Raw genomic sequence first — 14,734 nt, forward strand, 5'->3', positions numbered from 1 at the left:
TCACTTATTTCTGTTACCTTCTGGAGCTGGTAGGCATTTGAGTTTAATATCCCTGATAAGCTGTCTCTTGAGTATCAGCAAGTCAGCTGTGTGAAATTGAGGTGTGATTATTATCTATATTTTTCAGAAAAGGAATGTAAGCCATCACAGGAATCCCAACCCAATACTCTTACCCATAGATTGAGAGCTTCAGAGGAAGTGAAGTGCCTTTTAAAAAATGACTTCTAACTGGATGAATCCCTCTGGTAAGTGTTACTGTGCCTTCCAGGACCATCCACATCCATCCTCATAAACTCATCTTGCAAAGTAAAACCACTGTCAATCAGGGGTCTCCTTTGGTATGTGCTATAGACCAAATCATTCTGAGATATCTGGCCCCTCCAGATTTGTATATCTACTATAGTATATCAAATTCAAGTTTCTGACATATAGTTTGATGTGGTGTTGATTGACTATGAAATACAAATCTAAGCAAGTGCCTTACTTCTTTTATTTGTATAATAAGTAATATAGGGGTATCAGTTGGTGCTTATTCTGTTTTCAAGAAATAATCCTTAAATGTGACTAATAATTTGTAATTCACTTCCATCTAACTGTCCGATGAAAAATCAATACTCTGAGAATCATTGATTAAATATGCTATATGATCACAAGAAAAAAGTCAATTAGGAAAAGCTCTAGCCGTGTTCTTGAAAAAGTTTAACTAATAAAATCACTTCACTCAAATGTGATTAAGAGCTGCTAATTTAGGACTAAGATAGAACTATTAAAGAGTCTGCACCAGGATAACAACTCCTAAGAAATGGCTTCCAATTAATTAGAAGAAATTTTTCCTAATATCTAGCTGTCTTGGTCTCTTTCATGCAATGAATTTCTGGCATTATGGACTTCAATTTGGGGCGGGGGTGGGGGGTCATTTTATTTCTAATGAAATTACTTCAGTCCTAGGAGGAAGCTCGTAGGGTTTGGTTTGCTTGTGTAGTTTCTCTTCTCTTCTCTTCATAATTTCTCTGAAGTGATTTTTTTCCTCTAACTCTTTGTCTTTACGTTCTTGGGCCTCACATATTGCATCTTCTTTCCGTCGGATCTTTAGCTCTTCCTGCCACTGTCACAGAGAGAAAGTGTCATTTACATATGAATTTCCATGAAAAAATACATCACTTTAGCTTCTTAAGATGCAGATTCTATTATCCAATTATCTTCTCAGTTTTTCTCACAGATATTCTTAAGGAACTTAAACCCTACCATAACTGGAAATATATATAAGCCATCTATTAGTAAGTATACAATTCTGCTCCCCTCCCCTCCCCCCCAAAAAAAAGAGAATAAAGAGAAAATAAGGTTTACATTTTTATATTACAAAGGAATTTCAGTTTTTCATCAATATGGATATTTATATGATAGCATGGAATCAGAAAATAAAAAATCAAGCCAAAGCAAAACAAGAAGAAAAGCCAAATTAATGGGAAAGGTAAAAATTATAATACTATTACATATGAAGTAGAAAATAAAATTGATGGGCAGACAAATGCTGATTCTGCAGCAAATACAAAGACTTCTAAAGGATTCACTTCAATTGAGCATGTTAATCATGACAATAATAACAGCATCATCTGGAGGCAAAATTCTAGGAATCAGTAGTTAGAAGTAAGGACCTCAAATCAACCAGACATCATCATGAGGACTCTTTTCCCCTTCTACTATCTTTAATGAAGGAAAGAGTGAAAGAGGTGGTAATCTCTCCGGGTAAAAAGTTCAGGGCACAAAGACCCTTAGCATGAAATGTTGCTCATTTTGTCACCCTCAGTCTGTCCATACTCACAAACAATCAGACAATGCTTAAGCACCTACCAATTAACTTACAAATTACTATAGACTAGTGCTGTGAATTATAACTATTATTTGAGATATATAGATATTAATAAGCAGGACTAAACCACAGAGTTAAAAAAAAACCTCAGCTTTCCAAAGGCAGTACATTTTTTTAAATGTCAATACACTCAGAGTAAATATTAAATGAAAAAGCATAATAAAATACTCATTTTTCTTACCCCAAGTTAAATTTTAAGACATAGGAAATACACATGTTACTTTGATAACTATGATACCCATCTGTGACATATAATTTTTGTCATATAAAAAACTAAATAATAATATTGTTTGACAAAACTACCAAATTTATGTTATAGCATAAAAGTGGTAGTTGATGTAATAATGACAGTATCCATAAACAAAGGCAACTAATTTACCTTATATGAGAGATTTCAATGTACTTCCTGACCTTGATCTTTACATTGTGAAAAATCAACAGAGGATTAATTCTTAAGAACTCTCAGCAAAATAGAACCCTTTGGTTTCCCAAACAGCATGTATAAAAGTGGTAATGGGGTATCATATTGCTAATGTCCAGGAGGCAGCTCTTCCTCTTTCTTAGCTCACTCTCTTGTTAGAACTTGGCATGGCTGGAATTCACCACAACATTATGATCTTTCTTCCTGGTATTCCCAGGAAAAAAAGTAAACTTTTCTTCCCCATTCTGTCTCTCTTGACCATGACAAATTCAATTTGGATAAACCATTGTCTTGTCTTTACTTTATCTGATACTGTTATTATCGATTGTGGCAGCAAGAAGGAGGATGCAGATACAGTTGAAGGTGATGGGAAATGGAAGCACTATTTACTGCTTTATTTAACCCACTCAGTCAGGATTTTAATCACCATAGTATAGAATACCAGCAGTGTACATGGAACCTTAATATATGCTGAATAATTAGAGGTATCTGCCTTATTATTTGCTTAATATGGCCACTGCATAGTATTCAACTGACTTAATGGGACAACTAAACTTGTAGGTTTTTGTTTCATGTCAATACCACAGATTCCACCTTTCCACCCTGTTAAGGTTAGTAATTATAAACCAAGAAATTAAGCAACTATGAAAACCAGAGAAGAAAAGTGGATTTGAAGTCTGGAAATCTGGTTTTGTGTGTAGACTCAAAAAACGTTAGTCATTTACTATCTTCAAAACCTTAGGCAAATAACTGCATTGTAAACTACCATTCTTCTTTTTTATAAATGTTTTACAGGCTTGTTGTGAAGATCACATTAACTAATGTAAAAGCAAATATAAGTATAGAGCACTACTGCTATAGCTATCTAAAAGGAAATGATATATACATGAATATTTTTTGAAATGTGCTACCAGGAGAAACTTCCATAACCTTCTCCAATCAATACTGCAGACTATTGGATTAGGCTAGCCACCTATCAAACAATTTGGGTTCTATTAACTGTCAAACATATTTTGAGAAAGAATTCCTTTACACTTCCGCGAATACACTATAAACAGATCCGTGGCAGCAATTACTTCGATAATGCTTACATCCTTGGAAAGAGAAAAAGATGAAGGTTTTTAGGCGCTACTACCTGGCCTCCTCTCTACCATTCAAAAGGATGTCCTCTATCTCTTGAACTAGCCCTAGGCAGATGTGTTTAATTACAAAATGATTCAAGTCTTATCAATCTTTCAAGGCTAAAAAACTCACTGAAAATTCAGTCAAAAGGTTTTTGTTCTGTTATTAAAACTACACTACATGGAGCGCCTGGGTGGCGCAGTCGGTTAAACGTCCGACTTCAGCCAGGTCACGATCTCGCGGTCCGTGAGTTCGAGCCCCGCGTCGGGCTCTGGGCTGATGGCTCAGAGCCTGGAGCCTGTTTCCAATTCTGTGTCTCCCTCTCTGTCTGCCCCTCCCCTGTTCATGCTCTGTCTCTCTCTGTCCCAAAAAAAATAAATAAACGTTGAAAAAAAAATTAAAAAAAAAAAACAAAAAAAAACTACACTACATATAATGTGTATATACACATTGGCTATTTGCTATCTCTTATCATCTATCCTAGATCATTTAGTTGAAGTGAATAGTGAAATACAGATGCTGCAATTTATAAACCATTACAAAATTTGTATAATGTTCTGTATATATAATATATTGGTTTCGCAGAAACTTCATTAGTGAATAAAAGGATGATACAATTAATTAAACATATTCTATATGCTATTGAGTCCATACTGTATTCAAAGAAAAAGAGAAAGTAAGTATTTTCTCTTCTACTCCAACTCTACTCTTAAAAAGTTACAAAATTATTTCATAAATCATGAACTAAATATAGCTGAGTGGATTAAGGTGTCTTAAGTGAATGGCCTTGAATTGCCACTGTTTAACTCATACCAAGAACAAAGTGATTAAAGTCTAATATTTCAGGGGTAAGGAATGATCACCAAAAATTGAGCCAAAAGATTTTTGTTCCATTACTAAAACCACATTATAAAAGAAATCAGTGTTCAGTGTTCAATACCAGATCCTTGTCACAAGAAATCAGTACTAAATTCAGGAAGCATGATAAGGCTAGTATTTTACAAATGACAGAAAGCCAAATTTTCTGTAACCCAATAAAGGCACTGAAGTATATATACAGCACAGTAAGATATAATTAAGTTTGGCAATGCCTAATCATGGCTTCATTTCTAAGTTTGATGTGTTAATGTTTTAGTCTCAGAACTGCACTTTCTAATTCAAAGTGCATTTAAAGAACAAAGGTTTTGCTGCTAGTTTAAGGAAGTCAATCTTACATGATGGTCAATGATTCTTGCCAATTCTTCATCAGCTCTGGTGAAGAAATCCGGATAAGAAAACATGGGAAGTTCTGATAAAGAAGGATGTTCCCTTCAAAAGAGCACAAGAACAATATTAGGTATAGATAGTTCTCCTTCCAGGAATATATGGATTTTCAAGTCATAATTCATTACACAGCATTTTGACTCTACATTGTTAACATCAAGTACTTATTCTTTGTAGACTACTACCTATAGCTTTTAGTTTCTATAAATAATGTTGGGTTACCTAAACTGACATTTTAGAAGGTAGGGAATGATATATAGTATCAGAACTAGAAAATAATAAAAAGGTAATCTTTGGGATGCTTGGGTACTCATTCACACTTTTGGCTTTGGCTAAGGTCACAATTTCATAGTTCATGAGTTCAAACCCCACACAGTGTGGAGCCTGCTTGGGATTCTCTCTTTCCCTCTCTCTCTGCCCCTTCCCAGCTCATGCTTGCATTCTCTCTCTCTCTCCCCACCCGCTCTCCCCCCCCCCCCAAAATAAATTTTTAAAAAAAGTTCTCTTCTCCTAGGAGGTATAGTCAGTAGCACAGGAGATGATAGGAAATGAAGGGTTTAAGGAAGCATGAAATCAATTTTGTCCAATGGGGAGATTAAAGTTCCCATAGCCATACATAACCCCATGACCCTGGAAGGTCTGGTGAAAGTCTAAGCCTAAGAATTTGATCTAAGATATACTAAAAAAAAAGCAAAAAATGCTGTGATTTCAGTACTTCTCCAAGGTCTTTGTAGTACTAAGGGTGAAACTATGGCAAACAGTTTACAAACAGTTCAATAGAAGTGTTGGCGGTGCAAACCTAGGCTCTAAACTAGTGGAGACTTAGTGTTAAATTGTCCACATAATAGTTGCATTATGTTACAATTATTATGAAGAAATTGTTGTGAATCCAAAAATACGTAAAGCAACAAAATGGTTGTAGAGAATATGGTTTTAGAGGAGAGAAAGTGGGTTTAAGGAAAAGCTCTTAGGCAAGAAGCTAAGGAGAGACATAGCCCATGAAAATTTTCCATATTCAGAAAAGTCTGATCACTTTTTAAGACAGCAATGTCTAGTGTAATTTTTGCAATTTTCTGTCTATCCAGCAAATTTTAGTGAGCTTTGTACATTTGACATCCTATGTTTCCCTCATATCACTAGGTCCTCTTGCTTTATGCGGCACTAAATGCTTCTGAAATCTTTCCATTTATCTACATTTCCACCATCATTTCCTTGGTCTGAACCATCATCTTTCACCTGAACCAACACTTCCTTTTTCGAATCCCTGCATCCACCACGCCTCACCCTTTTTAGTCTCATCTGTATACAGTAGCCAGAACTTTTTTCAAAATACAAAGGGAATCATGTCAATTCCCTACTTCAAACTGTTTAAGAACTCCCACTTAACTTTAGGATTTAGATCACATTTATTGTCAAGAAAGCCTGAAGTAGACTTTGCACTTGGCAAAGTGGCTTTGCATGTTTTTTCCAGACTCACTTCTCTTCTTGGCCTGCATCTGTACGTTTCTAGCACATGGACTTTTTTGTAGTTGCTACAGTGTATCCTGCCCCACCCTACTGTGGTTTCCATGTGCTGTCACCCTTTCTCCAGTGCCTTTCTCCCCTGATGCTCTCTGCCACAGGGCTGGCTAACGTACACTTACTCTTCCACTCTCTGTGCAAGCCCACTACCATAGCCCTCAGTCCATCAGGGGCCTTTCCTTCATCATACTTACCTCCATCGTAATTTTACATTCATCTGTGTGCCTGACTGAGTTTTGTTTTCCTGAGTAGAGTATGGGCAACATGAATGTAAGGACTTCATTTGTTTATTATTGGTCTCCCCAGTGCCTAGCACAGTGCCACCAGACACTCAATGAATGCTAGTATGTTTGGTGAATTCTTGAATGAATAAATTAAAGCTGGGATATGCTTTAATCCCCTTTACAGTCCAAGCCATCAGTAAGCGTCTCCCAGATAGAACTCTTACGTCAGTGGAACAGTACCCAGGACAGCAAGAGGATTGCAATCGCAGGAGACAAGTCACAGAATGAAACTGATAGCAGGAGTTCAAAGGAAAACAACTCAAGTGGTAGGTGAGCAGAGAACATATATGGACTCCTCCCCCAACTTGCAAGACTCAGAAGTATTATGGGGCAGAAGACCAATGGGCTTCCCACCACATGTCCAATAGGGGCTTGAGCCATTCTATTAAAATATTAAAGGAAAATATGATCCTAGAATGCTGAGGAATTTGGGGACATATAGGGGCAGATCCTTGGGTTAACTGTATTCGTTCAGTAAAATTTGAGCATTTCTGATATTCAAAGAATTGTGCTAAATTCTGTGAAAAGATAAATAAGACAGAACTTTTAAATTATTTAAAGGTTGGGGTGCCTGGGTGGCTCAGTCAGTTAAGTGTCTGACTTCAACTCAGGTCATGATCTCATGGTTCATGAGTTCAAGCCCTGCATCGGGCTCTGTGCTGAAAGCTCAGAGCCTGGAGCCTGCTTCAGATTCTGTGTCTCCCTCTCTCTCTGCCCCTCCCCTGCTCACACTCTGTCTCTCTCTCTCTCTCTCAAAATTAAACATTAAAAAATTATTTAAAGGTTTAAAGTATTCAAGCAAGTTTCCTCAATTACTTCTTGAATCATAAAAGTTGAAAGAAATGCATCACAATATAAATAATATTAGAAAACCTTTAAAATAGGAAGATTAAATGGATATGCTTGGGCATCTGTGATTTTTAGTTATCTCAGATGAATAGTTTATACTAAAAAAGAAAAATGAGTAGATAACTATAATAGGAGACAACATGAGACATAAGAAAGATAAACATTTAATTATATAAACTGAAAAATACAGTAAAATGGTTAAGCACAGGGCTCTGCAGTCAGATCTCAAAGCAAATTTTCATTCTGCTACTTAGTACTATTTAATCCTTATGTTCCTCAGTGTCTTCATTTTTAATATAAAAAGATAATGGTACCTACCTTGTTATATCTTTATGAGGATTAAGAAGGATAAGACATAAAGCATGTTTGATGGAGCAAATACTAAACAAGTTCCAGCTTTTTTACCCTTATCATCAGCATTATCAAAAGAATTCAGAGGAGGAAGCCATGGCTTTTGGCTGGTACCAAAAAGAGGAAAAAAAGAAAAGAAAAAAAGGGATGCAGGAACAAAACATTTAAGGTACGTCATGAATGAGATGTACAATTTTGACTTTTTGGAGTTAAATGGGAATTGAAGAGAAACCTTTCCATAAATTTCTTGTATGACAATCCTAGGTCTGCCATAACAAATTACCACAAATTGATCAGCTTAACAAAACAGAAATCCATTCTCTCCCAGTCCTTGAGTCCAAAAGATCTTAATCGTGTTGGCAAGGTGGGTTCCTCTGGAGGCTCTGGGGAAAACATATTGCATGCCACTCAGCCTCCAATGGCTGTGAGAAATCCTTAGCATTCCTTGGTTTATAGACACAACACTCCCATTTTCCCCATCTTCATGTGACCTTCTCTGTGTTTCTGAATGTCTTCTATTTTCCATCTCTCATTCATAAGAACACAAGGACATTGTCACCGGATATAAGGCCCACATGACCAAGACAGCCTTAACTTTCCCCTCAGCTTGACTAAACCCTTAGACAAGGCTTCTTCCTGACCCTGGGTCCCTGACCATCCCTTTAAAATCCAATCAATCAAGAAAGATAGTGCCCCTGTCCTCCAGTATCTGTGGTAGGGTAGGAGCTTAACCTAGAAATTGACAATTAGCAAGCACAGATGACCTCATCATATTGCCACCCCCCCACCTCCCCACCCCCGCTCCTCTAACATCCTCCAGTACTTTTCCACTACCTCACTTCAGCACTAAAAATCCTCCTGTCTTTTGTTTCAAGGGAGTCTAATTCAATCTCTCTTCTATATTGCAAGACTTGAATAAAGCCTTCTTTGTTTAATTTCCAGTGCAATTTTTGACACATCCTAATTCAAGATGACCTCATCTTTATCTTTAGTAAGGGATCTTTATCTTAGTTACCCAAATAAAGTCACATTGACAAGTATGGAGTCTTAAAACTTGGACATATCTTTTGGAGGACACAATTCAACCCACTACAAGTAACAAAGCAGAAGTACAGACAGGGATGAAGGAAACAAAGGACTCATATGAGAAGTACTTGGACTCAGAAGGATGGAACCCAGAATACACTTAAGGGAACAGTAGGTGACTCATTTATTCACTCATTCATTCATATGTTCCACATTTATTGTGAGAGGCAAGTTATTGTAAGGACTGGAAGAAAAAACATTTTTTTTAAACTTGCATACCATGCTCTAGAAATTCGAAGTTCAGATGGGTTGCAGACATGTAAACAGAAATCTACAGTACACTGAAAAAAAAAAAACTTCTATAAAATAGTAAAATAGGGTTTTGTGGAGTACAGAGGTAGGAGGTAAGAGAAGATTTCCTGAATGAATTATGCATGGTTGTCCCACTAGGATGTTTATGGACTGAGTAAAAGACACATTTAGGACATGTTCAGTTTTTTTAATATGTCAAAGATGGGAAATGTTCAGAGATATTTGCCAAAATAGACAAAAACAAAAAATAAGGGATAACACAGTTTTTTAAACAGAATTGTGGTTTTTCAGGTTCCCAAGATTTTCTGAAGATATACAAGTATGGAGTGAACATCCCATCATACAGGAGGTATTCCCCAGAAACATGTGGCATGCCCATGTCTCAGGCCTCTTTAATCCTGCATTTCACACTCTGACCTATGATTCAGTGTTGAAGCATCAACTTAGCAGGTAAAAGGTTGCTTTTATCTCAAGCCGACTAAAATAACCTTTGGAATTACCCAATGAGGGAAAGAAACTGTATTTTTAAACAACCCACAGAACTACCTCCTTGTTTAGCAATTCAATGACTTACCCCTTTATCACACACTGATTGATTGATTGGTTGATTGGAGAGAAACTGGGCACCCAGACTCATTGGCTGGCATTTTTTCTAGTATGCTTTATTTTCCTTTTTGATGTTCATCATAGATTTATGATCCTCAAAAACATTGTGGATGTATCACTTTTCACTGATTCCAAACTTGTTCCAATCAATTGTATACTTCTTTTTCCCTTTTGGGAAGCTTAAATTTTCATTATTTGGCTACTAGAATACTCTCCTTAACCAACTTATTTCTTCAAAGACTTCCTCAGTTCTACTGCAGTTTCTTCTTTTTATTTCAGCTTTATTGAGATATAATTGATATATAACACTGTGTCAGTTTAAGATATACAACATGATGATTTAATACAGGTATATATTACAAAATGACTACCACAAAATTAGGTAGCACCTCTGTCATTTCACCTAACTAGCACTTTTGTATGTGATGAGAACGTTTAAGATCTACTCTCTTAGCACTATTCAAGTATATAACACAGTATTGCTAACTACGTTAACAATGTTACCATCCTATATATTAGATCTTCAGAACTTAGTCCTCTTATAACTACAAGTTTGTACCCTTTGATAAAGGTCTCCCCATTTCCCCCTTCCTCCAACCCCTGGCAAATACCAGTCTACTCTGTTTCTATGAGTTCTGCTTTTTTAGAGTCCACATGTAAGTGAGATGATACAGTATTTGCTTTTCTCTGTTGGGCTTATTTCATATTTCACTTACATAATGCCCTCAAGGTCAACCCATGCCGTCACAAATGGCAGAATTTTCTTCTCCTTTTATGGCTAGATAATATTCCATCATGCATATATACCACATTCCTTTATCTATTTATCTGTCAGTGCATACTTAGGTTGTTTCCATGTCTTGGCTGTTGTAAACAATGCTGCAATGAATATGGGGGCACAGATATCTTTTTGAGATAGTGATTTTGTTTCCTTTGGATATATACCCAAAAGTGGAATTGCTGGATCACACTGCAGTTCTATTTTAAATTTTTGAGGACCTCCATACTATTTTCCGTAACAGCTGTACCCATTGTACATTCCCATCAAGAGTGTGCAAGGATTCCCTTTTCTCCACATTCTTGTCAACACTTGTTATCTTTTATCTTTTTGATAACATCCTAACAAGTATAAGGTAATATCCCATTGTGGTTTTGATTTGATTAGTGATAATAAGCACCTTTTTTTTTTTTTTTTGTACTTGTTGGCCATTTGTCTTCTTTGGAAAAATGTCTATTCAGGTCTTTTGCCCACTTTATTAGTGGATTATTTGGGGTGTTTTGCTACTGAGTTGTAGAAGTTCCTTATTTATTTTATATATTAAATTCTTTTCTACATAGATGTTCTGGAGATATTTCCTCCCATTCTATAGGTTACCATTTCATGGTTTGATTTGTTTTTTCTTTTTCTGGGCAGAAGCTTTTTAATTTGATATAGTTCCACTTGCTTATTTTCACTTTTGTTCCCTTTGCTTTTCAGGTCAGATCCAAAAAATTGTTGCCAAGACCAATGTCGAGGTTATTTTTTCTTATGTTCTCTTCTAGGAGTTTAACAGTTCCAGTTCTTATATTTAAGTCTTTAATCCGTTTCAAATTAATTCTGTGAGTGGTATAGGAGGGGGATATGAATAGATTCTTTTGTATATGAATACCCAAGTTTCCCACCACTCGTTACTGAAGAAACTGTTTTCCATTGAATTTTCTTGGCTGCCCTATCAAATAATAGTTCACTGTATATGCACGGGTTTGTTTCCAGGCTTTTCATTCTGTTCCATTGGTCTATGTTTCTGATTTTATGCCAGCACCATACCGTTTTTGATAACTATAACTTTGTACTATAGTTTGAAATTGAGAAGTGTAATGCCTCTAACTTTTCTCTCAGGATTGCTTTGCCTAATGGAAGTCCTTTGTAATTTCATACAAATTTTAGGATTTGTTTTTCTTCTACTTCTGTGAAAAACTCCATTGACATTTTGATAGGGATTACACTGAATCTATATATTGCTTTGGATAGTATGCACATTTTAACAGTGTTAAAATCTTCCAATATATAAGCGTGGAGTATCTTCCTATTGACTTGTATCTTCTTCAGTTTTTTTCATCAATGCCTTAAAGTTGTCAGTGTACAGAACTTTCACCTCTTTGATTAAATTTATTCCTAAGTATTTTATTGTTTTTGATGCTTTGTAAAAGAGGTTATTTTTAGATAGTTCATTGTCAATGTACAGAAAAGCAACTGATTTAGTATGTTGATTTTATATCCTGCAACTTTACTGAATTCATTTATTAGTCTAATAGTTTTTCATGGATCCTTTTTGTTTTCCTGCATATAAAATTATGTCATCTGCAAAACAGAGACCGTTTAAGTACTTCCTTTCTGACTTGGGATGTCTTTAATTTCTTTTTCTTGCTTCACAGCTCTGTCTAGGGCTTCTAGTAGTATGCTTTCACCATTGAGTACAATGTTAGCTGTGTGCTTGTTATTTATAGGCTTTATTATGTTGTGAGGTATGTTCCTCCTATACCCAATTGATTGAGGATTTTTATCATGAAGTAAAAATGGGAAATTTGTCAAATGCTTTTCTGCATCTATTGAGATGATCATATGATTTTTATCTTTTATTCTATCAATGTGTTATATCACACTTATTGATTTACACATGTTGAAACATTCCTGCATCCAGGGATAAATCTTGCTTGATCATGATGTATGGTCCTTTTAATGTGCTGTTGAATTTGGTTTGCTGGTCTGTTGTTGAGAATTTTTGCATCTATATTCATTAGGATAAATGACCTGTACTTTTCTTTTCTTGTAGTATCCTTATCAGACTTTGTTATCACGGTACTGCTGGCATCATAAAGTGAGTTTGAGAGTGTTCTCTCATCTTTAGTTTTTTTATAAGAGTTTTAAAAGGACTAATGTTAATTCTTCTTTAAATGTTTGGTAGAATTAACCAAACCAGTGAAATCATTTGGTCTGGGATTTTCTTTGTTGAGAGGTTTTTTGTTTTGTTTTGTTTTGTTTTTTGACTGCTGATTTAATCAACTTGCTATTGTCTGTTCAGATTTTCTATCTCTTCATGATTAATTCTTGGTAGGTTTTATGGTTCTAGGAATTTATCCATTTTTTCTAGTTTATCCAATTTGCTGGAATATCATTGTTCGTAGTAGTCTTTTATAATCCTTTATATTTTTGTGGTATCTGTTGCAATGCCATAACTTTTTATTATTTATTTGAGTCTTCTCTCTTTGGGGGGTGGGTCTAGATGAAGGCTTGTAAATTTTGATTATTTTTTCAGAAAAACAGCTCTTAGTTTCATTAATCTTTTCTAGCATTTTTTGGTCTCTACTATTTCCTTTATTTCTTTGATCTGTTAGGTCTTTACTTCTGCTACCTTAAGCTTATTTTGTTCATCATTTAGTTCCTTGAGGTATTAAGTTAGGTTGTTTGAGATCTTTCTTTTTCTCTTAAGGTAAGTATTTATCACTATAAACTTCCCTCAGAACTGCTTTTGCTGCATCCCATAAGTTTTGCTATGTTGTATTTCCATTTTCATTTGTTTCAAGATATTTTTTTGATTTCACATTTGATTTCTTCTGTGATCCATTGGTTGTTCAGGAGAATGTTATTTAATTTTCACATATTTGTGAATTTCCAGTTATTCTCCTGTTATTGATTTTTATAGTTTTAGAACATTGTAGTTGGAAAAACTATTTGGTATGATTCCAGTCCTCTTAAGTTTGCTAAATACATGTTTTGTGTCCTAACATGATCTCTCCTGGACAATGTTCCATGTGCACTTGAGAAGAATATGATGCTGTTAGGTGGAATGTTATGTAAATGTCTGTTAGGTCCATTTGGTCTAAAGTATAATTTAAGTCCAATGTTTTCTTTTTATTTTTCTGTCCGAAAATTCCATACATTGTTGAAAAGGAAAAATTAAAGTCTCCTATTATTGTATTGTTGCCTATTTCTCCCTTCAGATATATAGTATTTGCTTAATATATTTTGTTGCCTCAAAGTTGGGTACATACATATTTACAATTGTTATATCCTCTTAATGAATTGACCCCTTTTTCATTATGTTATGACCTTCTTTCTCCTGTTACAGTTTTTGACTTAAAGTCTATTTTGTCCCATATAAGATAGCTACCTTTTTAAAATTTTGTTTGCATGGAATATCTTTTACATCTCTTTATTTTGAGTCTGTGCCTGTCTTTAGAATTGAAGTGAGCCTAATGTAGGCAGTATCTTGTTTTGTTTTGTTTTTTAATCCATTCATTCACTCTATAGCTTTCATTCGAAAATTTAGTATATTTATATTTAAAGTAATTATTGATGGGTTAGGATGAATTAATGCCATATTATTGTTGTTTTGGTCTGTTTTATAGTTCCTTTGTTTCTTCCACTTTTGCTGTCTTCCTTTGTGAACTGATGTTTTCTTCCATACTGATATGCTTTGATTCACTTCTCTTTACCTTTTGTGTATCTACTATAAGTTTTTGCTTTGTGGTTACCATGAGGATTGTATAAAACATCCTATTGATATAATAGTCCATTTTAAGCTAATAACAACTTTGATTACATACAAAATTAGATCTTAAGTAGAACTGTCCATTAATACTTCAGTAGCATCTTTCCCAATTCCATTTCAATTCAGTGGCCTTAGGAACCATGGAACATTCAGGAAACTAAAAGTTTCAAGTCCTTAGAGATATATTTAACCATAACTTTCACACTCAGAACCCTATCTATTCAAATTTAATCTTTCATACATCTTTTTAAAAGGGGGTTAAAAATTAATTACTTTCTGGGCACATAAATGGAAGATTTTTATCTCAAATTAATAATGTTGATTTTCTATTTAGGAAGGGTAATTGGTTCAAGTAATATATCATATCTAAACATTTTTATTTTCCTTCACCATAATTAGATTGTCCAAATCACAGGACCTCAAGATTACAGCTTCCTATAAGGGACAAGATTTAAAGCACAGATATTTACAAGAGCTATCCAAAGTAGGCTAGTAAAAGTAGGCTAATAAAGAAAAAAGTTGTTCTCAACTAGTATTATTACCATTACTTTATCCCTTATGTTAAAATATCTGAAGC

General features: G+C 34.9%; 1 protein-coding gene across 8 annotated transcripts in view; it reads right to left on the reverse strand.

Annotated features, from left to right (window-relative positions):
• Nucleotides 1–471: 471 nt before the first annotated feature.
• TMEM232 (transmembrane protein 232) overlaps nt 472–14,734 on the reverse strand; it is a 213,254-nt gene continuing 198,991 nt past the window's right edge. For all 8 annotated transcript variants that reach the window (XM_047866564.1, XM_047866579.1, XM_047866570.1 and 5 more), the window contains 2 exons: nt 4,628–4,721; nt 472–1,105 (listed from right to left, as the gene is read on the reverse strand). In XM_047866564.1, coding sequence (XP_047722520.1) covers nt 914–1,105; nt 4,628–4,721 — 286 coding nt within the window. In that variant the 3' untranslated portion in view covers nt 472–913. The remainder of the gene's footprint in view (nt 1,106–4,627; nt 4,722–14,734) is intronic.

The sequence above is a fragment of the Prionailurus viverrinus genome, chromosome A1, assembly GCF_022837055.1.
Source record: "Prionailurus viverrinus isolate Anna chromosome A1, UM_Priviv_1.0, whole genome shotgun sequence".
Classification (NCBI taxonomy): domain Eukaryota; kingdom Metazoa; phylum Chordata; class Mammalia; order Carnivora; family Felidae; genus Prionailurus; species Prionailurus viverrinus.